This window comes from Ammospiza nelsoni, chromosome 5 (genome assembly GCF_027579445.1).
Source record: "Ammospiza nelsoni isolate bAmmNel1 chromosome 5, bAmmNel1.pri, whole genome shotgun sequence".
Lineage (NCBI taxonomy): Eukaryota > Metazoa > Chordata > Aves > Passeriformes > Passerellidae > Ammospiza > Ammospiza nelsoni.
The window spans coordinates 51,025,732-51,046,198 of record NC_080637.1 but is presented as its reverse complement, the minus strand read 5'-3'; the positions used below and the strand labels follow the sequence as shown (position 1 = coordinate 51,046,198).

General features: G+C 48.7%; 1 protein-coding gene across 1 annotated transcript; it reads right to left on the bottom strand.

Annotated features, from left to right (window-relative positions):
* Window positions 1-226: 226 nt before the first annotated feature.
* On the bottom strand, window positions 227-18,309 carry TMPRSS6 (transmembrane serine protease 6). The gene is made up of 18 exons (XM_059472574.1): window positions 18,265-18,309; window positions 16,236-16,392; window positions 15,921-16,063; window positions 15,674-15,741; window positions 14,258-14,442; window positions 11,533-11,574; window positions 10,479-10,683; window positions 10,017-10,153; window positions 9,695-9,807; window positions 9,105-9,214; window positions 7,896-8,041; window positions 6,898-6,996; window positions 4,848-4,961; window positions 4,446-4,562; window positions 3,547-3,715; window positions 2,872-3,143; window positions 2,037-2,173; window positions 227-1,333 (listed from the first exon to the last, which is right to left on the bottom strand). Exons 1-18 carry the CDS (start codon window positions 18,307-18,309, stop codon window positions 1,175-1,177), a joined length of 2,418 nt encoding a protein of 805 aa, XP_059328557.1. The 3' UTR covers window positions 227-1,174.
* Between the last annotated feature and the right edge of the window lie 2,158 nt (window positions 18,310-20,467).

The window sequence follows — 20,467 nt, the reverse complement described above, 5'->3', positions numbered from 1 at the left end:
AGCTGGGCTACAGAGCAGGTTTGCTTATCTGCAGCCCTAAAGCATAGCTGTAAGTGAGGACCACCTGGCTAGTGACCTTATTGATCCCAGGGACATCTCATGGGGGGCAGTGGGCAGGGGTGTGGAACCTTTTGCCAGTTGCCAGTGCCAGGACTGGAGTTTGGTCAAAAATGTACAAACCTCAAGATAATTTTTAGCAGAGTGAGGCAAACTAGAGCCAAAAAAATCCTCAAATTAATTTTATTTATAATTCCAGAGAGTGGCCAATTATGTACACATACACACACACACACACACATACACACACGTGTATCTTTAGTTAAAAAACCAAACCTGCAGCAGTTGCAGTTTAAGCCCTGTGCCCTGAAACCTTCTCCTTCATCTCCTGCATTACCTGAGATAGGAGATGGGAGAGGTTGAGATGCCCTGATGTTAAAGGTATTTAGAAGGGCTGAGGGAAGGGATGGGAGTCTGCTCCAGCATTTTTACTGGGGGAGGTGCAGCAGTGGAGGCTGGGTGCTGCTCCAGCAGGGAGGCAGGACACGTGCTCGGGGGCGCGATGCTGGGCTCATGCCTGGGAGTCAGTGAGACGTGAAGAGTTGGCTGGCTGAGCTGAACAGCACACTGAGCAGCACACGCCAGCTAAGAAAAGAAGCAATTAGGGAGATGGAAGAGGAGGAGTGATGGGAGGGGAAGGGGGATGAAGGATAAGCAGCAGGAAGGAAGAGGGAGGCAGATTGATTTCACAGTTACTGGAATCTCTAACTACATCAGTCACATTTTCTTTCAGCAAATGTTCCAGCATAAGACTGGCTGAATCACATGGTTCATGGAAAGTTCAACTCCCCTTATTCCTCTTCTCAGAAACCATCAGCTTGGGCCTATTGCTGTGTGTCATTGCCCCAGACTCCCTCACCTGCCTCCCTTCTCCCTGCTTTTGGATGGATGGCCTAAAAACCCCTTGGGATGCTCCCTGGGAAGCACCAAGGGAGAAGAGGGTCTGCCTGCTTTTCTCCACAATCCCTGCAGCAGCCTTTTTTTACCTAGTTCAGAGGAGCATCCTGGGTCTGACAACATCCCACACTCTCTTTCTTTGGGAGGCAAGTGAGCAAGATTAGGAATGAGTGCCATGTGAGTGTAGGTGTGATGGGGAGAAGACAGAGTTGCACTTTTCTCAGCTCATGGTTTGTTTCATCCAGCCCAGCACTTGAGTGATCCTGGTGTAAACTCCATAGTGATTTGCACGTGCACATCCCATTCCCCAGCTGACCAAACCAGCCAGAAACCATCTGCCACTGGGTTCTTTGCAGGCCAGTGGACCTCCAGAATCACCCTAGAAAAAAGAAAAGTAAAATCAAGTGGTGGTGATCCACCAGCTTCTGCTGCTGCCTGATTATGTTGTCTTTGAGCCCCTCTGTGTACAGATCCCTGTTTCCCCTCAACTCATGCCTGGGACATCTGTAACATTCCTTGTACTTTTAGGCAGATGTCAAACACAGTCTCCAGTGCAAACATCTGATGCAGTTATTCCTTCATCATGCAAATTTCTCCCCCTCAGCCAGGTCCCAAAAAGCTGATTGCTCTACTGATTCCTCCTGGCCCACATGGCATTTCCAAGTATGTGGCAGGCAAGGATGATTGTTGGAATTTAACTGGATTCCATGAGGGGTGGCAGAGAGGAATTCCTTGAGGTTAATAGTAATGAAGGAGCACATAGGTTATTGTGTATGACAGGTGTTAAAGAGGCTGAGGGTGTAAGAGACTGATGTAGTCACCTGACTTGAAAGTGGGAGGTAGAGTGGTGAATGGGCTGAAATGAGAAAAGGGTAATTTAACTGTATTTGGATCCTAAGGCAAGGATGCTGGGCAGAAGTGGTCATGAGAGCTGTTGTTGACTGTTTAGATCAGAGGAAGTGTTGGGAGAATGACCTTATATGGTCTTTTCCCCCTCATTTCAGGCTGTGCATTGCAGTTGTGAGACATGGGACACATCCCACCTCTGGTAGTCAACCCTGATCCCACAACTTCTCTGTCACCTGGCAAGCATCCTTCTTGCCCTGATAATACCCAGCACACAGCATCCTGGGAGTAATCATGTAGTGATAAGCCTCACTGCAGATGTTCTGCTGGATGAGCTGCACGTCCACCTTCTGCAGAACATTGCTGGTATGCCCTGAAAAGTAGAGCAGCAAAATTAGCACAGGTGAGCTATGGTGGAACTTCCTCTAGACCATGGCCACCTCACTGCATGCTGAAACCTGCCATTGGAATTTCTGTTCTGCTCTCCACTGGCATCACAGTCTCTGACTTTGAGCAGAGCACTTTTTTTCTGTGTGGAAGGCATAAAATTCCCCTTCATTCGTTTTCCTACAAGCATAGGTTGTGGGTACTTCAGCTTTTGGGACAAGGGGTATTCTGCTTTGGGGAAACCTCTGGGTTGTCAGAGTCTTGGATTTGTTTCTCACTGAAAGGGATGTTAAGCTCTTCTGTTTAAGAGTACAAACCAGGAGTGTTCAGGTCTGTATAGTCTCCTGAGTGTTTCCAATTGGGAAGCTGCTGGAACAAGTCTGTAAGTGGGTGAAGGCAGTAAATTGACCTGAAGGGCTGTTCTAGTCTTGGCTATTCTAGTCTTTGAATGAGGAAACACACACTGTTCCCATACAGATTACCAGACTGCCATGCCTGCCTCTCCACATGAGGTTTCAGGGCACTCAGCAGGTAACTGTGGTCAACCTATTACCAAAATCAGAAGGAGTGAAGGAGGCACAATGTTTTGGGATGAACAGAAGCCTGTTGTGCCTATGACACATCTGAACCTATGTTTCTGCCTCAGCACTGCTGCAGTAGGCCACCAAGAGACCTTGAACCTACCTCCTTCCTTGAGGGCTCCCCAGCCAGTGATCCAGCAAAGAAGGCCAGGCTCAAAGATGTGAGATGGAGCAGGCAAGCAGATGGGCTGGATTAAGGGTGAGATGATCACAGGATGATCCAGCTGGAGCAGGGCCACATCATAATCATGGCTGTCCTCCTCATAATAAGGGTGAAGAAAGAGATGGATAACCTTGAAGGACACCTCTGTGTGGCCGGTGGCATTTTGCAAGTATTTACCCAAGTAAACGGTCCAGATGGAGGGGGAGGCCAGCCTGTAGGATGCAGCAGAGGAGCATGGGACCTAAAGGGCACACTTTGCAGGTAATGCTATCCCCATCCTAGCACATGCTGACATCTCCATCGCTGTGACAGCGTGGGGACAACACAGAGCCAAAACAAAGGTGGAGCTGTGCAGCATCTTCCTCTATCACTGCTCCCTGGGAGCTGCTCTGTGAATCTCAGCATTGCCCCTTTTCCTCTGCACACACCACCAGAAAATACTGCACATATCCATACCCCTTTCTTCGCTTCCAAGCCATGGAGAAGCATGGCTGAGGTGCCAGAGGAGGAGTGCAGCTGCCCCATGACATTTTCATCAGTCATAAGAGCCTCCCATCACACATGACAAGGAAAGCAATGCAAATCTTTCTACCAGCACCTCCCCTCTCCGATTACCTCTCATCCTGGAAGCAGTGCGCGGCTGAGACCACCCAGCGGTCAGCAATGAGTGTTCCCCCACAAATGTGCTGGCCCCGAACTTGCAGGCTGGCCTGCCACGGCCATTCCCCTTCCACAGAATTCATACCACCCACAATCCTGCTGAGAGGGGCTTGCATCCCACAGTCTGAGGAGGAGACACAGCAGGTACTTCAGGGAAGGAAGGGAACATGAAACACTGTGCCTGCCCTTCCATTCCTACTTAGTTGACTGAAGAGTTTGACCTCTAATTGCTTGTCTTACCCAGCCAGCACATGCTTTATGTACTGCACAGGACAGGTCTAGTGAGCACTCCCTCCCAGCATTCCCCATCTCCAGCTGCAGCCTGGGGATGCCTTTGGGGCAGCATGCTGACTGTGCTAACTGCTGTGCTGTCAGGAAACCCTCCCTGTCATTCTCCTTCTCTGCCTACTGAGGCTCCAGAAAAAAAAAAAAACAAAAAACAAGTAGGGAAATCAAAACATTAACTCTCTCCCTGCCAGTGGCCATGCAGACATGCTGGAGCCTTGAACAATGACATATTAGCTGACAGAGTGGTCAAACGGGCAGCCTGTAGGTTGAATCTGGCCTGTCAGGCATGTCTGTCTGGCCTGATGCCTCTGCCTGAAGGAGGCAGGGAGCAGCTGTCCAAAGAGCAAGAGCTTGCTCACACTCAGCACAGAGCTGGCTTGTTGCTGCTGTCCCTGCCGCGGCAGGGTGGAGCAGGGACACTGGTACTGTGGGACTGAGGTGGGGAGAAGGTGGTGGAACAAGGGAGGGTGGCTGCTTCTTCTGGGTGGTGGGAGAAAATGGGGCAACTTGCAGCTACGTGTCGTCCTGAACCTGCCTGGCTGATGTGTGGCTGATCATTTCCTCACCACAGTGATTCTCATCAGACAGGTCCTTGCAGTCTGCAGTGGTGTCACACAACGGGTTGGGTTTCTTCACACAGGTCCCATCTTCACAGCGGTAGGTGAAAGGACTGCAGGGGACCCCTGCAAAAAGGAAGGGAAGCCAAGACTGAGAGAGGGCAGCTGGTTGTAGATACAGCCTGAAGTCCTTTAAATGAGAAGAAAGGGCAGCAGAAGAGCTTGGGGGAACTCCATAGACGATGACAGGGAATTTCCTGAACAAGCAAACGGCTCACAAACATTGTGAGGAGGCTGGGCGAGCTCACTCCCTGATGGTGCCCTTATGTCACATGTGGGAAGTACTCTACAGACAGCCTTGGTTTGAACATGGGGTGGGCATTTGTCATCCCAGTACTGTCCCGTCCCTACCTCCACTGCAGTGCTCCTCATCACTCCCGTTGACACAGTCCAGCTGCTGGTTGCAGACCCTGCTGAACTCGATGCAAGTGCTGTCCTCATGGCACTGGAACTTTGCAGGGCACACTGCACAGGAGGGAAGCATGTGGGAATCAGGCAGACAAGGTGTGAGGTCAGGGTCATAAGTCCTGCAGTCTCTGCAGCCTCTACCCCCACCTCATAAGCTGTGCTTGAGACCAGCTCTGGTTTAGTGCAGATGTGTAGCTTTTGCCTGATCTGCATTCTAGCTATGCCTGCACCCTGTCTTACACTTCACTGTTGCTGACTTAACTTTTCTTGTCTTGGCATCAGACCCACCTCAGCACTAAGTACTTGTCTTGAGGTCCATGGACTCTTCAGTTACCACCACCAGTCCTGGTCTGCTTGCCTTGTTAGGGTTTTGTAGGACTGCATCCTGTCTGGTGAGGTCACTGTTCCTCCTGCCTTGCTGTCAACCCCAGCTCATGGGTCACTGTTCCACACAAACCAGCACTTCCCCTTGCAGCTGAGTCCTGAACAACACAGGATTCCACAATGTCCATGAGCTCTGGTGGACACTGGAGGATGGAGATGGGTCTAAGCTGCCTGCCCACCACAGAATTTGACTTCTGTCCACAGATTTCCATAGCAGGAACTTGTTCTGTTTGTGTGTACCATTTTCTTACTGAAATGACTATATTTTTTTCATTATTAGCATGAAGCTTCTAGATGACTAAAGGTACATAAAGGTCTGAGGCAACTTGAACTTTGATTTTAAAGACAGAGATTGTTCCATACCAACATAGAGTGAATAATCAGAGATGCAGTAGTGGCAAGAGTATAAGAATGGAAGGAAATAATAATGTTCCTATTTTCTTTTTCAAATATAAATAATATTGGAAAACACAGAGTGTGGGGTTTCTGTCAGTCTTGGTGTGTGCCAACCTGTGGAACTGAATGACACGATATCCCTGGGGCCAAGGAGATACCGGGATTCAAGAAAAGATTAGACATTCATAAGGATGCAAATGTATCCATGTCTACAGGAGGGAAGCATGCAAACCCTGATGTCAGACAGCTGGATGATGGGACAAAGCACATTGTCAGCAACACTGCAGAAAATACAAAACCCAACTTTGGCAATCCTATGTGAGCTCTCACATTTCTAGCACTGAATTAAAGCTTCTTTAGAAAGATTTTTCCTTCCTTTGACTTTAGACTTTTCCTGCAGCTTCCTCTGAATCTTTCAAAACTGGCCACTCTCTCCAGTGGTTCAGGGCTCTTTATCTGTGAAAGAAACATCTACAGGAAACAACTAATGAAAAGTTAGTGATGGCAGCAACATGATGAGACTCCCATCCCACCAGAGGTGAGAGAATAGATGAATTAGGTGCCATGTCTAAGCCTGAATTGCTGTTCCTATGAGAATGGGGCTCTGCAGGAGTTCTGAGATGCTAAGAGTGGAGCCTGAATCAGCACTAACTGCTTTTGGCATGAAGAACTGATTGAGGCTGATCAAGGACTTTGATGCTCCCAAACTCGGGCAAAATATATGAGTGAGGATCTGTACAGATGAAGTGTCACAAATGGCTGGGGGGGGAAGCAGAGAAAGAAGGGCAGCAGGTGGGCTAGGGGAGGTGAGAGCAGGGAGGGGGATGCTGAGGGGTGTGACAGCAGAGGAGGCTCTAGGCCAAGGCTGAGGTTGGTTGTAGACCCTGGGTGGGAGGAAAGCAGGACAAGGTGGGGGACAGCTTAGGCAGGGGGCTTTTTTCAGGCTGCCTGGAACTCTTGGTGCTCTTGCTCCTAGGGGACTCTCTCAGGAAGGCTGTACTGTGACAGGAGCCAGAAGCATTACTGCTCTTTCCAGAGCAGGCTAAAGCCATATAGCAGTGGGATGAGACTTCCAAGGGCACAGAGGTTTAAGTTCCTAAAGTTGAGGTACAAGGCTGTGCCTTGGCCACCCAAATCTCCTCCCTGCCTTCAGAGGAGCAAGGGGCTGTGTCTTGCTGAGACCAGAGACTAGCAGGGAGAAGAAATCACTCACCACAGTTTCTCTCATCCAGCCCATTGGGGCAATCTTTGATCCCGTCACAGGCTGGGACACACAAACCGTTCACCAAACACAGAAACTCCCCAGGACAGGCTGTGAAACCAAAAGAGAGTAATTAGTCCCCAGTGACTGGAAACCTCCTGGCAGCAGAGCACCATGGCTTGAACTGCACACTCTCCTGACCACAAGAGTGCTGCTGCAGTGTACTGTACTCCCCAAAATCTGCCATGTCATCTGCTCTTAACAGGGACATATGGAGCCAGGATATGCACCAGGGGAAAGAAGGCTTTCACTGTTTTGCACGGTACCAATGGGCAATATCCAGGACAGCCGTCTGTCTGGCACACCATACGTCAGGATCACGGCTGTTTCATGTCTTCTGAATGCCACAGGAAAGCTGAAACAGGCTCTTTGGAGTTGCTATCAAAACTTACGTGGGACCTTGAAGAGGTTGTTGTTAGACACGTTGACAGGTACACATATTCAGGGGCTGGTGTGCATTACTGGCACCCTTTAGGAGGGAGATGGTGAAACCTTGGAAAGACAGACTGTGGGTGGCATTTGCATATGTGTGTATTTGTGTGCGGTTTTATTTGTCTCTTGTTTGCATGGATTCCAAGGTGAGCAGGAAACAGCTCTCTCTAAGAGATCTTGTAATCAAAACAAATGTTGCTTCAAGCAGAGTTGCTTTCTCATTGAATTCCCAAGGCCAGTCTGTGATGTTGACTTGAGGGTAAGATTTTAGGCAATTTTGTGACCTTGGGTTTTGTTGCATGGATGCTCTGGCCACAAGACGCAGGGCCGCATGTGCAGAAACAGCTTTGCACATAATTGCCCCTTCTTTTGGGGGGATCACTGATTTGTGAGCATCTTCCGAAGGGTGGATGGTACCTAGGGCTCCTGACCTGTGCCTTGTTTTTTCTCCCAGGACAAGCCAAGTGCAGAGGGGCTGCTGGGCCCCCAGAAAGGAGCAGGGAAGAAGCCAAGCTTACGATCAGATTGCTTGTACAGGCTGTAAGCTGCCTGTACGCCAGGGCCAGTTAAAGAGATCTGCGAGGTGAAGGTGATGGCGATGTCAGCAGAAGATGTGACTGGGATCCGCTCAGCGTAGGCTTGCAGGGTCCGCAGGCCACACAACCTGAGGGGCAAACACAGGCAAGGTGGGTTGGACAGGGAGGCAGGGACAAAGCAGGGCAAGGGGGCTGGGTGGGGCTGGGGTGGGAAGGGGTCACACAGACTGGGTGCTGCGGGCAAACCAGAAATACAAAGTGCTTTCAGTATGCATGAGATACAGAGTCCAGAGGGACCCTCCTGTCTTTGGACTTTTCCTGCTTTCTGGAAAGCACAGAGATTAGGCCATACAAAGCAGTTCAGTTCTTATAGCGTAAGAAGATTCGCCTTCATGATCTTCCTGAAGAAGCCATGTTGTAGAAACTGTGGCACTGACAGTTTAAGAGAGGGAGGCAGGGAGAGGAAAAGTGGAAATCCTAAGCCAGGGTAACATAACTTCTAGATCAGATCCTTCCTAGGAAGAGAAGTTAGCCCTACAGGAACCATTGAGAAGGCACTAATGAGGTGGATTGGGGGAGGTTTTGGAGGGAAACAGGCAATTTTGCAATAAGTGGGAGGAAAACCAAGAGCTATAGGTCCATCTGTCTCAGAGCCAGCTTTGAGGAGATGGGAGCACAACAGGTCTCCATCCTTTTCACCTGGGCAGTGGTGAGCAGTGGCCCCAGCTACATATGGATGCTATTTGTGGGAAGTCCTGCAGGGAAATGGCTGCAGTCAAAGCAGGAGGATATGGAGCTAAGGGGAAGATCTGTACGGAGGTGGCTGCAAGGCAATGGCACACACAGATAATATTGCAGAGGTGGTGACAGGCAGATTTGCAAACACAGGAGACGTGGGAGGACACCAAGGTTACACACACAGGAGAAAACTAAGAAGCCTGATGCGAACAGCAAGACAGAGAAAGCAGGTTGGTAGCTTGAAGCAAAATGTGTTCACTGGGGAGAGAGTGAACAAGATTAGCAGAAAAGCAGGAGGCACTAGCACAAAGAGTGGTCACTGAGTGCAGCTCAGTGCATGGCCCTTCTTCCTCACATATGGTGGCTGAAGTGAGCAGGGAACCTGCAGAGGTTTAATCCCTGTTTTATCCCAGATAAGAAGTGAGAAACAGAAACCAGGACCCCACCACACACCTTCTGTTCTGAATGATCCACTGGCCTTGGGTACAGGGCAGGTCGTGCTTCTGTCTGCTGAGCGCGTAGGCGTCGAACCAGAGGGTGACCCCATAGTCGAGGGATGGGACCTGCAGACAAGGGGGTGCAGAGCAGGGGCAGAGGGCAGATGGCCCCTGGGAGTGTTACAGCACACTCCGTAAGTCAGACATGAGCAGAGTAAATGGGAAGGCCAGGTGTCTCTGACCACACTGCAGTCAGAAAGAAGCACCCTCTAAACTGGAGCCATGCCACAGCCCAGGGTGGCTCTGCTGCTGGTATCAAAGCCTGGCAATTCTTATCAATTCCTATCAATCTAGTTCTGTTTTGAAGAACCCCTCCGGAGATGAGATTTCAGATTCCTCCTCAGCTACAGCATCTCTGTGCTGGCATGCAATATTAGACTTCTTCCCCTTCAGAAACACACCTTATGTGGAGGCTGGGCAGGCTGTCACCCTCTTCTTGCTTCTCATGATGATCTGACTGAGAGCCTGGCTGTACCCCCACAATGTGCAGAGTGCTGCCCTGGTTTTGGGGACAGGGTGGATGCTCTTGTGGGAGCTGGCTCTTACCATCATGTGCCAGGTGCACTGCGTGTTGGGCGAGTAGTAGCTGGGGTAGTGTGGGGTGCCGATCTTCCCCTGCAGCTCCAGGCTCTCCCGCAGAGTTATGTTCACTTCACAAGCTGTAAATACAGACATTCAAAGCCCTGCTCTCTGTCAGCTCAGCCTCAGCCCAGGGAGGCCATGTAACCTGCCTTTTACTGACTACCCCTGCAATCCAGAATGAATTCTGCCCCTAACAGGGATGCAGGACCTCTAGGAGCTGTGATACTGTAGGAGAAAACCAATTTTTACCCTGTAACTATAGCCACTCTCCTCCAGCCCTCCTCACCTTCGAGGGGCACCGCCTGTGCTGAGAGGATGAAGGGGTCATAGTAGCTGTACATGGCTTTCTTCCACACAACAGACATGACAGGGCCAGATGAAAGGACTTCAACTATGGGCTCCTGCCGGCTGCAGCCGTAGATCCTCAGGGAAAGAGATCAAAGGATGGGAGTGAAGCAAGCAGTAAACAAATGAAAGAGAAGAATGAGAAAGAGAGGCAATGGATATCGGTGTGATCCACACAGAGCAGTTGTAAGGTGCCATCTGAGCCAAACAAAGGGCCAACAGCAGCAGCTCCTGCAGCATGGTTTTAAGACATATCCCACATCAGTGAGCTGAGCAATAACAGACAGGTTGTACATCAAGGAGAACCTCCTTTGATGTTGTCTGACACCTTCCCCTGCTGTGGTGTGTCGTGCCATCCTGCCTGTCCCCCCCAGCATGTTCTCCCTGCTCAGGAGCCACCTACGAGGTGATGAGGTGTTTCTCCAGGGGCCCGGCTGCGTCGTACATGGCCAGGCGGTCCCTGCAGTCAGGCAGGGTCCACTCCAGCCGCAGCTTGATCATGTAGCCCTTGAGGCCATGGAGGTGCCAAAGACAACTGGAGGCCAGGTAATCAGGGCCCTCCAGCCTTAGGACATCATCCTCCTGGACATAGGTGTACCTGTAGCAACCTGAAATAGATGTGGTTGTATGAGAAATAGAGATATGGGATTGTCACTTGGTATATCAGTGTAAGCCCTTTTTTAGGGTAAGGCTGACTCATCCCAGTGATCTCGGTTTACTTTTACGTATGTTGTGGTGGCACTTATCCTTTTGTACCATTGCCCCAGTTTCTCTAAGAACTGTCCCCCCTTCCTTGGTTAACCTAACACTACCTCAGGCTTTAAATATCAGCACAGCACAGTTATCTTCCACTGGCTTTATTTACTTTTTCACCTCTTTCTCCTCTCAGCCCCATATTCTTCCTGGCTTTAGATCTCCCTCATCTGAATTCCAGGTTTCAGAAGACTTTCACACCAGGATTTTTGAGTAAATATCAGCTTAAAGGTGAGCTTCTAATAGCATATCTAATGCAAGCTGCCAGACAGAGAACTTACAACACTGCCAGAGAAAACTAAAAGCATCTTCAAACATTGCCAAGACAACAGACTCCTAAATGAGGCACATCCAATGCAAAACCACGCAGGAAACCCCCACCCCAACAGCAGCATTGCATGGGGCCTGGAATCAGCACCGTGGTGCCAGTATACCCTGCTATTTCACAGTTCTCATTAGGACCAGGACAAGTCTGAGGTGGCTGCATTGCCCCTGGCAGCTGGCATCTCTACCCAGAGCCATCCAGTACGTAGCAGTCATGTAGTTTGGATCTGGCCAAGCAGCAGCACTGATGCTCCCTTGCTGCTACTCTCCCCTCCCCAGGATTTACAATTCCAGGAGGCCAACAAGCTTTCTGTCCCCAGTGAAAATCCCTCCCTTAAAGTCATGAACTCAAAAGGAAAGGAAAGGAGAAGGTAGCCTACCCAGAGTGGATTGCAGCACTACTATGTCTTTCATACTGGATTCTGTTAGAAAGAAAATACATAAAGGAAGATAAACAAAAATATAAACTGGATAAAAAAAGATAATCTGATCACCTTGTATGGTAGGTGAGGACTCCTTTCCTTCCTTCTGCAACTAGCTCACTTACAGCTTCAGCATGGGGCATCCTCCAGGTACCTTTGTGTCTGCTTTCAGGGTCTTGTTTCAGACCTGCCTTCCCCAGCCCATCTTTCTGGGAAATTTCTCTGCCCTTGACCCAAATCCAATAGCCCTAATTCCTGCTTTCCAGCCCACCAGGGACTTCTCTGCCTTTTTCCTTACCCATTTTAGTGGGCTCTTCCAGGACCTCTTCCCCTTCCCACAAGGGCTGGTCATTCCCCTTCCCTGCCAGCCACATCACAGGGCACAGCCCCACTTCCCAGAGCCTTCTCCATCTGCTCTCCCACTTGAAAGAATGCCCAATCAAAAATATGGGAGTCATTGAGGGTGGAGAGGAGTTCCCTTTTGATGACCACTGTGCAATGAGTTACTCAACATCCTTGCAGAGTCCACCTTTGGAGAAAGGAGTTGCAGAGAAAGTGACCATCGGGGCTACAAACCTCTGCAAATCAGTCACAGGGATGATTTAAGAGAGATGGGCTTTTCTCCAGCCTCCCAGCTGAACTGGAGTCAGCCAGAGATCAGGTGCTACTGGGAGTAATTGCCAAAATAAAAGGCACTGTGAGGTCAGCTGGGTGTGAGGATTGTTGTTGGGGGTTTGCCTAGGTCAGGGCTTTGGTTATTTGTAGCTTCCAAGCAAATCCGTGGGGTTTTGTCATAGCAAAAACAGCTGTGGAAAATAGGATGCTGCAGGCATAAGGCAGGCTCCTAGGCAAGCTCATGTGCTGTAGGGAATAGTCTGTGCAGAGCTGGTAGTAAGTACTCCTATATCTGAAGGTAATTAAATCGAGTTCCTGTAGAGAACAGCAAGTCCTTCCTGAACGATTTTTGGGGAAGGGGGGAAGGTAGTGTACTGCAAGGTAGCCACTGAGTGTGGCTGTTAGTAAAAACAAAGCACTGGAGATGGTGGAGAGGTTCCTGCAGTAGTCAATGGTTTGCAGCTCTGCAAAGTCTCACGGCAGAGTTTAGAGCTGAGCAGGCAGCAAGAGTCTGCCCGAAAGCAATGAAGTGCTAATGACTGCTCTTGGCTGGCTGTTTCTCCACTCTGTACTGGGCAAATGACACCAGAGGTGAAGTCACTGGCTGGAGGCCACCCTGGCTCAACAGCATAAGAAATTTTTGGCTTTTGTCTCAGTTATCAGACTGTGCTTCTGACTGGAGGGGGATAGGACTAGGGAAAGCAGAAGGAGCTAGATAAACTACAACTGGTGTGTTAAGTCAAAAATAGAAAGAAGTGTGGTCTGGTGAAATGAATAAAACAGTGAAACAGATGCAGAGCAAATAAGAGGGAACCGGGAACAGCTAAAATTACGGCACCATCATTTTTATTTGTTTATGGGTTGCATTTTGAAGTGAACAAATAAAAGGAAAATGCTAGATGGGCTGACTTGGAAGGATTTAGCATATTTCCTTGTGATATCTTTGTAAAGAAAGTTCATTTATGTTGGCTGAGTATAGGATCTGGTATGCTGGAAACAAATCATAACTAGAAGTAAGGAGCTAATGGTAACTGTGGGAGGACATGTCTTCATGAGATGCTAATGCATCTTCTGCCTAAGACCTTAAAATGATGGTCTGGATGAGGGAACGAAAATCATTTAGGGAAAATTGAATTTTCTTTACTGGCACCAAAAAATGACCCACAAAACAATTGGGATGTGGGGGTAAGAGTTAAAGAAAGTATGGGTAGGATATAACAAAAGAAACTTCATCTTAGAATAATGCAAGATGCCATGTCTGGGGGGAAAAAACCCAAAACAAAAAACTTGGAGATTGAACATCTCATAGGAAGAAGAAACTTGGAAATAGGAGTCCCAAGAGGAGAAGAAACACAGTGTATTTTAAAACCTGTGAGATTTGGTACTCTGTAAGAGGGATCAGACAAGGCTGGCAAGTTAAGCCTCATTACATCGATCAGATATAAATTCCATTGGACTTGTATGCATTGATTACATATATATCCTTGGCCCCTTACCTAACAACTGCTCTGGAGCAGTTTTGCATGGATGGCTTTTTAAACAGGCTGTGACCTTCACTGTGAGCAACAATAAATAATCCTTAAAATCATATGTCAGGAACTGAAATGACAATGATGCTTTGTCTCAGAGGAAGACTTAGTGGTGACTCAGATATGTTGCTTTTGTTCTCTCTATCAAACAGTCTGGAATAATCTCCCAAAGGAAAGTAGCAAACCTAAGTGCTTGGTATTTTCAAGCTGAGCTGATCAAAGTCATGACCTGTCTAAGACCTTGCTCTACAGAAACCAAAGCTGACGGGTGAAAAAAGAATCACCTATCTGATTGTGGTCAGGTGTATCTCCAATAATTTCAATCTTTCAAAGGAAGGATTTTTTTTTTTAAATCAAACTTCAGTTCTTCTTTATCAGGAAAAAATGCCTAACATTGTATCTCCTGATCCTTACTATTTCCCTCATCCTCTTCAGGTTTCCTCTGTCTCCTTCAATAGACTCCTGGCCTTTTCTCCTAACCTTCTGCATCGTGGAGCATTCCTGACTGCTCAGGCCACAGCTGAGCAGCTGGTACTTACCCAGGAGAACCAGAGAGTCTGGGCTGAGCTTGTACTCCGTCTGGTAGGACAGGCTGCCTGAGCTGTTGAAGCTGGTGGAGAGCTCTTGGTGGAGCACTGTGTTTACCCTCTCAGCAGTTGCCTCCTTCTGCTGACTCTCAGGGATTTGGAGGGTGAACCAGAAGAAGAAGGTCAGAGCTCCCTCCCTAACAGAGAAATAGCATGTAAAATAGTCTTGCTCATCATCTCCAGAATTACTGGAGAGACAAACCCTGGAGAATTACCCTCCCCACTATTTCTCCATAAATCAGACATATCTGTGTAGATTTTCCAACTCTGCTGCTGTGACCCAGAGGAACCTCTCTGAGTGGGGCAGGAGAGCTGCAATATCCATGGTGTGAGTCAGTGCTTTGTGGGAAGAAGCCGTTCCACGCCATCTGGCTTTACTGATGACCATATGAGCTCAAATTATTACAATAATTAATCAAGACTAGTCTAATGAGTAGTCTCATTTCAGGAAGATATGACCTTTGGCTACTACTGATCAGGGGTTGAAAAGAGAAGCTCAAGACTTCACTGTCTCTTCTCCCAGTGGTGACAAGTGGATGATTTATGACCAGATACCTTACCTCAACCCATTAATGCTGGGCAGGCTAAAGCTGCAGGAGACTGTGCCTGGGAAAGTTCTGTTCAACCAGCTGACTGAGAAAATTGGCTGGGGGAGGGCAAGGAGGTGTTGCAACACATCTTTGTTCAGTAAAAGGCCAGAGGAAGATGTGCAAGTGAAACTTTTCTTTCCCAATTGAAAGTGGAGTTATGTCAAAGTTGGAATATTCCTTAGGTAAAGGACAAATTTAGGGGTGTGGTTTTCCATAGGAATAAAATCAGAAGCCAATTACCATCAGTCTGGAAATCTTTTCTGCTATCCTGTTCTACTGTTATGACCTGCAAAGCTGTAGTCCCACCTCTGTCCTATTCCCCTGTTATCCTGTTCCCAGGTGGTCCAGGCTTCTTGGCAGGAATAACTTTTCTATGCTGCAATCTGGCCTCTCCATTCTGTGCCTAGAGTCAGGCCATAAAATAGCTTTCTTGAATTAGAAAAATTAATTTCCAGCTGCTTGGTTTCTATTGACAATGCCAAGAAAAATTTTTTTTAATCTCTTCCCAATTATTTTTTTTTTACTCTCTTGAACTTTTGACTCTCTGAAAAATTTCTCAGTTTTGGCTTTTCATCATGACCTGGGATGAAGAGGAGCATCAAAATATCCCCAGCTCTATTATGCTGGAGCAATTCTGAGCCTTGACTGTCCAGCTTAGCTTGGAGGTCATGGCAGGGTCTGCAGAAGTTTGTCGTGGGCAGATTTCAGAGAAACCAGAGTACAATTTTCTGGAAGCTTTCACACAGGAGCAAGCAGATATGCTGCAGGTGCTACTCACCCAAAGGCATACACCGTGCTGGAGTTGTAGTACTGACCCAGCTCTGTGGCACGAATCAGTTCCTTCAGCTGCAACGAGAACGTTGTCCCATAACCACAGGGCAATGTTACAGTGCCTGATCCCACCTTTCATCCCTCTCGCTGTACAGCCTGCCCAAGCCTGCCCTTGGATGGGGGTGCCTGAGCCCTTCCTCATCCGACTCAGTGAGCAGCCTCAGGGCTGGCTCTGTTGAGGAAAGTGCCCTCACCATGCTCTGGAGCTTAGCTGACTCCACCCAGAAGGCCCTGGACTCCACCTGCCCCAGCTCCGGGGAGTAGCGGCGGTTGAGGACCTGGAGGCTGCCGCAGTAGAACTGCAGGATGGATGGCTCCAGGTGCCATGGTCTGTAGTCTGCCAAGAGAAGACACTGCTGGGTCACCTCAGTGATACATAGGAAAGAGGGGGTTACCCCTGTGTGTGACTGTCTAAAGGCCACCCAGAGGCACTAATGTGCTCTGGGCTGGGCATTGCTTTGACTACCCCCCCTCCGCCTCCTCTGGGGAGAAAAAACGTGAATTTTTACCTAGGAAATACCAGGTTGCTGCAGCAGCTCCAGCCAGCACAAGAAAGGCTATCCCAAGGGGCATATAGCGGAGGCAGCGACGTGAGTTAGTTTCTGATTTGTCATTTGAGAGGGAGCTGGAGTCTTCCTCCTGTTCCTCGGCCTCCATCAGGCGCGTCTGGTGACACAGCATGCCAGGGTCAGGCTGGTTTTTCTGTTTCCCCTCACACCCTCTCTGAAGGTGTTATGCCAAATCTGTCCTCCTCTCCCAAGATGTACGGCCCCAAGAGATCACTGTGCAAATATCAAAGACTTTGCTCAGAGCAAATGTGAGTAAAACTGCTAAATCAGTGGAAGACAGGCTCCCAGGACACTGTCTTGTCTACATCTCCTGGTAATCCATTGGTATTCAAAGGCATTCCCTGGGTTTTTCTTCTGTCAAAAGTGCAAATTAGTACAATAATGAGTTTCTCTGAATACAAAAGTGTGGTCCTCCCAGGCTGGGAGTTGTTTTAAAACTGGTATTTTTTTGATCTAGAAATCAACGTGGAAGAAAATTGGTGACCTGAAATGTGAGCAAAAGCTGCACAAAGCAGCCACTGCCTGGGAACCTGAAGTTACACTTTGCCTGCTGTTCCATTTTTATCTTGATCCCTAAAAGTAAGCAAATGTTGCCATTCCCACCAGGCCGTGTGTTCCCAGGCAAAGCCAATGCTGGCACTGGCTCAATAGCTGAGCTAATGAGAAGAGAGCACCTGAATAATGTTCAGCCCTTCACCACCCCCTGCTTGTGCCAGGGGACACCTTCTGTCTTCCTTTGCCCCTCATCTCCCCCAAATTGCTTCTTTTACTTCTTCCTGGCTGCTTCTCTTCTGTCAGCCCCACGTTCTGAGGGTGAGAAATACCATTGCCCAAAAGAGCCACATTAATATTGGTTTTGTCACCCACTTTCCTTTGCCACCACACAGTACATGCCTGCCCTCAAAGGTTTTCTGTGTTTCTGTGGTTGGAGAGGAAAGGGATGTGGATGCATCTGCATGGGAGGACACAGAGGTCTCGTGGAATGCTTGTGTCCTGTCTGTGAGTCGTCTTTGTTCCCAATGGTGCATGTGAACATGGGGAGAGAAGTGCATGGGAGGGACTTGCTGCAGCTGGGGGAAGAGTTGGCTGCCCTCATGCAGGTTTTAGCCTATGTGGATGCCACTGAGCATCACCTGATAAGGATGAGTGGGCTTTTCAGCCTCGTCCCCCCAGTTATGGAGCCCCAAGCCCTTCAGGCTGCCTTGCAACATGGAAACGCATTTGCAGAATGTAAGCACCAGGTAACTCACTCCAGAACATCAAACCCAGCCTGGTGAACATCCACACTCAGACAGGCAGTCACACATCCATTTGCTCTAACACACCCTTCCAGAGGAGCAGGTGGTACAAAGAGGCCCAGCGCAGACTGCCCTCCCTTGCTCCTTGTGGGGCACCTTCCTGTGCAACCCCTGGTAAGGCTCTACTCCCCAAGAAGCCAAACTGGGTAGTCCAGGAGAGCAAGGGCACCTCTCCACTACCACAGCATCCCTTCAGAAACAGCAGGCATAAGCACACGACACAGATGGAGGGGCAGGGGAGGGAGGGCAGGAAGCAGCAGAAGAGCCTCTTTGTTAGTAGATTTGATGGCAGGCACCGAGGTTTCCCCCAGAGCTACAGACCTACCTCTAAAGCCTGCTGCTGCCTGTGAGACCTGGCCCACACCCCAGCTCACACCTGCAGGGAGTGGGGGAGGAAGCAGGACATCTATTTACCCAGCTCAAGGTCTCCTCAGTGATCAATAACCTGGTGGCACGTCCCTTCAGCTCGGCCTTTGTCCTGCACCATGCTGCTGCGGTGGGTCAGCGCACCCTGCACAGCGGCTTTTTTCTTTTCTGAAATGGAGGGTTTGGAGGCTTAAAGCGGGAGAAGATCTGCAGGCTGAGCAGGGGTAATCCAGAAAAAGTCAAGGTAGGAGCACCTCTAGCTGTGCAGAGAGGAGCAGCTCAGGAGATTGGTGCAGATGGCTTACGTTGTCCTCCTCAGGGGACGGGGAGTTGCTGAGCAACTGCTGCATTTCTTAGCCACCCTCTCTGGTCCCATCGGTGTGTGCTCCCCAGCACAGGGATGGAGCAGATGCTGGCTGGCAGGGGTAGATGGCTGGAAGGAGGGAAGACAGCAGCAGAGAGCAGGTCTGGTTACCACAGTGTTCATCAGATGGAAGCAAAGCCCGGTGCCTCTCAGTGCCGGCCTCAGAGACTCCCTCTTGTCTTCTTGCACTTCTCGCTGCCCAGTCTCCTGACACTGGGCTCCCCACACTCAGCTGCACAACCTCCCATATCTCCCTGCATTGGCTTTTCTTCCAACCCCAGGTCCTCCTCAGCTACTTTTCCTACATGACCTTCTGCTTACAGTCCTGCAGGTCTGTATGTGCCCCTTTGTTTGTCACAGAAAGCAGAGACTCTGCAGCTAGAGCAGAGAAAACAGAGTTACTCTATCAATAAATGGGTGGCTCCTGACCCAGGGCTGAGCTTAAGCCAGTGACATCGACCTGGGGTTGAGCATATTTGGGCCAGGGCTTGCTTGGGCTCATTTTGGCAGCTGTGCAGGGATAGATATTTTTCAGCTCTGTCACTGGACCAGGTTTAGTCTGGGACTGCATGAAGACCAAAAGCCATTGCTGTAGTTGCCTCACGGTGGATTCTAGTCGATAAATATTCAATGTAGGTAGAAAGCTGTAGTGTTTGACTGGGAATGCTTTCAGAATCAAGAGATTTAAACCTTATTTCACTTTTAAAAGTTACTTTGAACCAGAATTTCCACAGATAATAAGGGACAAGCAGCATCTTTAGGCACAAATGTATTTATATATAGCTTTTCTGAGTTTACACTATGAGGGGCTTGCCACAGTGGGTCAGAACCCATCTGAGGATATTCCTCAATGCCAAAAAACCTTACTTTTTTGAGTTAAATTTTCCTGGAAAGAAGAATCTAAATTTTCTGGTGTTTTCAGCAGAACAAAAAATGTAGAATCTGAATCTGATCTATCTAAGTAAGCGTACCACATCTATCACCACAGGCTTTTGAATCAACCAAGGACCCAAACCCTTGATCAGATCTGACTTCAGAGGAATTTTTTTACTGCAAGTACCCCTTGCTTTCTGTTTTTTCACAGAAAAAAAAAAAAAAAAAGGATATGTGGGAGGAGGCTGAGAGTGGTATCTATTTATGAACAAGGTATCTTGGAAAGGAGATGAGGGATGTGACACCTATCTTTGCTGTCTCTGGGCTTAAGATAAAGAGAGGACTCGTGCCTGTGGCTGTTAGCTTGATATTTTCCACACCAATATTTTCCACCCAGTGCTGTTGCTCAGCTTTGGTTTGCCTCTGGTACTGGCAGACACAGCTGTGGCGTGTTTCTGTGGCTTTGCGAACCACACGCCGCGCTCGCATGGGCTCGCAGGGGAGAACACGGCGTGTGACTGCTCCCCGTGTGACATTTCCAAAGGGCTCTTGGGAGCCCAAAAGGTCCCCAAATCACTGAGGGTGTAATGACTCTGGCACTCTCAGCCCGCGTTACTCACACACAGGACCACATGATCTCGTCTTCCTGGAAGAAAGGTCCGGTTATCGCCAGATCTGACGCTGAGCGCTTCCTGCCGCGGTGTGTCACACATCACACCCAGCATGGCTGCGAAAGCTGCGCTAGCAGCTTGCCAGCTCCAAAGCTGTCAACATTTTCACAAAAAGCGAGGGGGCTGTGTGTGTGCGTGTGTGTGTTGAAAATACTGAGCCAGCAGGACAGTCCTCAGGATCACCTCTAACTCTGCTCTCTTTTTTAGGTGTCTGAGTCCCTTGGGGCAAGGAGTAGGAAGGAGAGCTAAAGGTGTATTAGTCCGAGCAAAACTTTACCTAGTTCCCTGTTGAGAAAAGTTCTTAATCATTTCCCCTCACCCAAAGGACAGAAAAACACTGTAGATTACTTAATATTTTGTTTATTTACAAAAAAGCTAATCTGTTTTTTTGTACTCATCTTAGCAGCAAGATGTACTCAGTAAGAGTACAGATATATAGTTTGGTCCTGCAGAGAGAAAATTAGAAAGGAGAAAGTCCAGCTAGAACTCAATCTAGCTACTATTATCAAAAATAACAAACACATTAATAACAAAATGAGGGTCAAGGAGAAGCTCCATCCTTTATTTGACTTGGCAGGTGAATATTGTCATTAAGGATGA

Coding starts and splice junctions, on each gene's coding strand:
- TMPRSS6 (XM_059472574.1), bottom strand. CDS start 18,309: ATGCAGCAGTTGCTCAGCAACTCCCCGTCCCCTGAGGAGGACAAC. Junction 9,808..10,016: donor ACAGGCGGTGCCCCTCGAAG/GTGAGGAGGGCT, acceptor CTGTATTTACAG/CTTGTGAAGTGAACATAACT. Junction 2,174..2,871: donor GGGAGCCCTCAAGGAAGGAG/GTAGGTTCAAGG, acceptor TCTACTTTTCAG/GGCATACCAGCAATGTTCTG.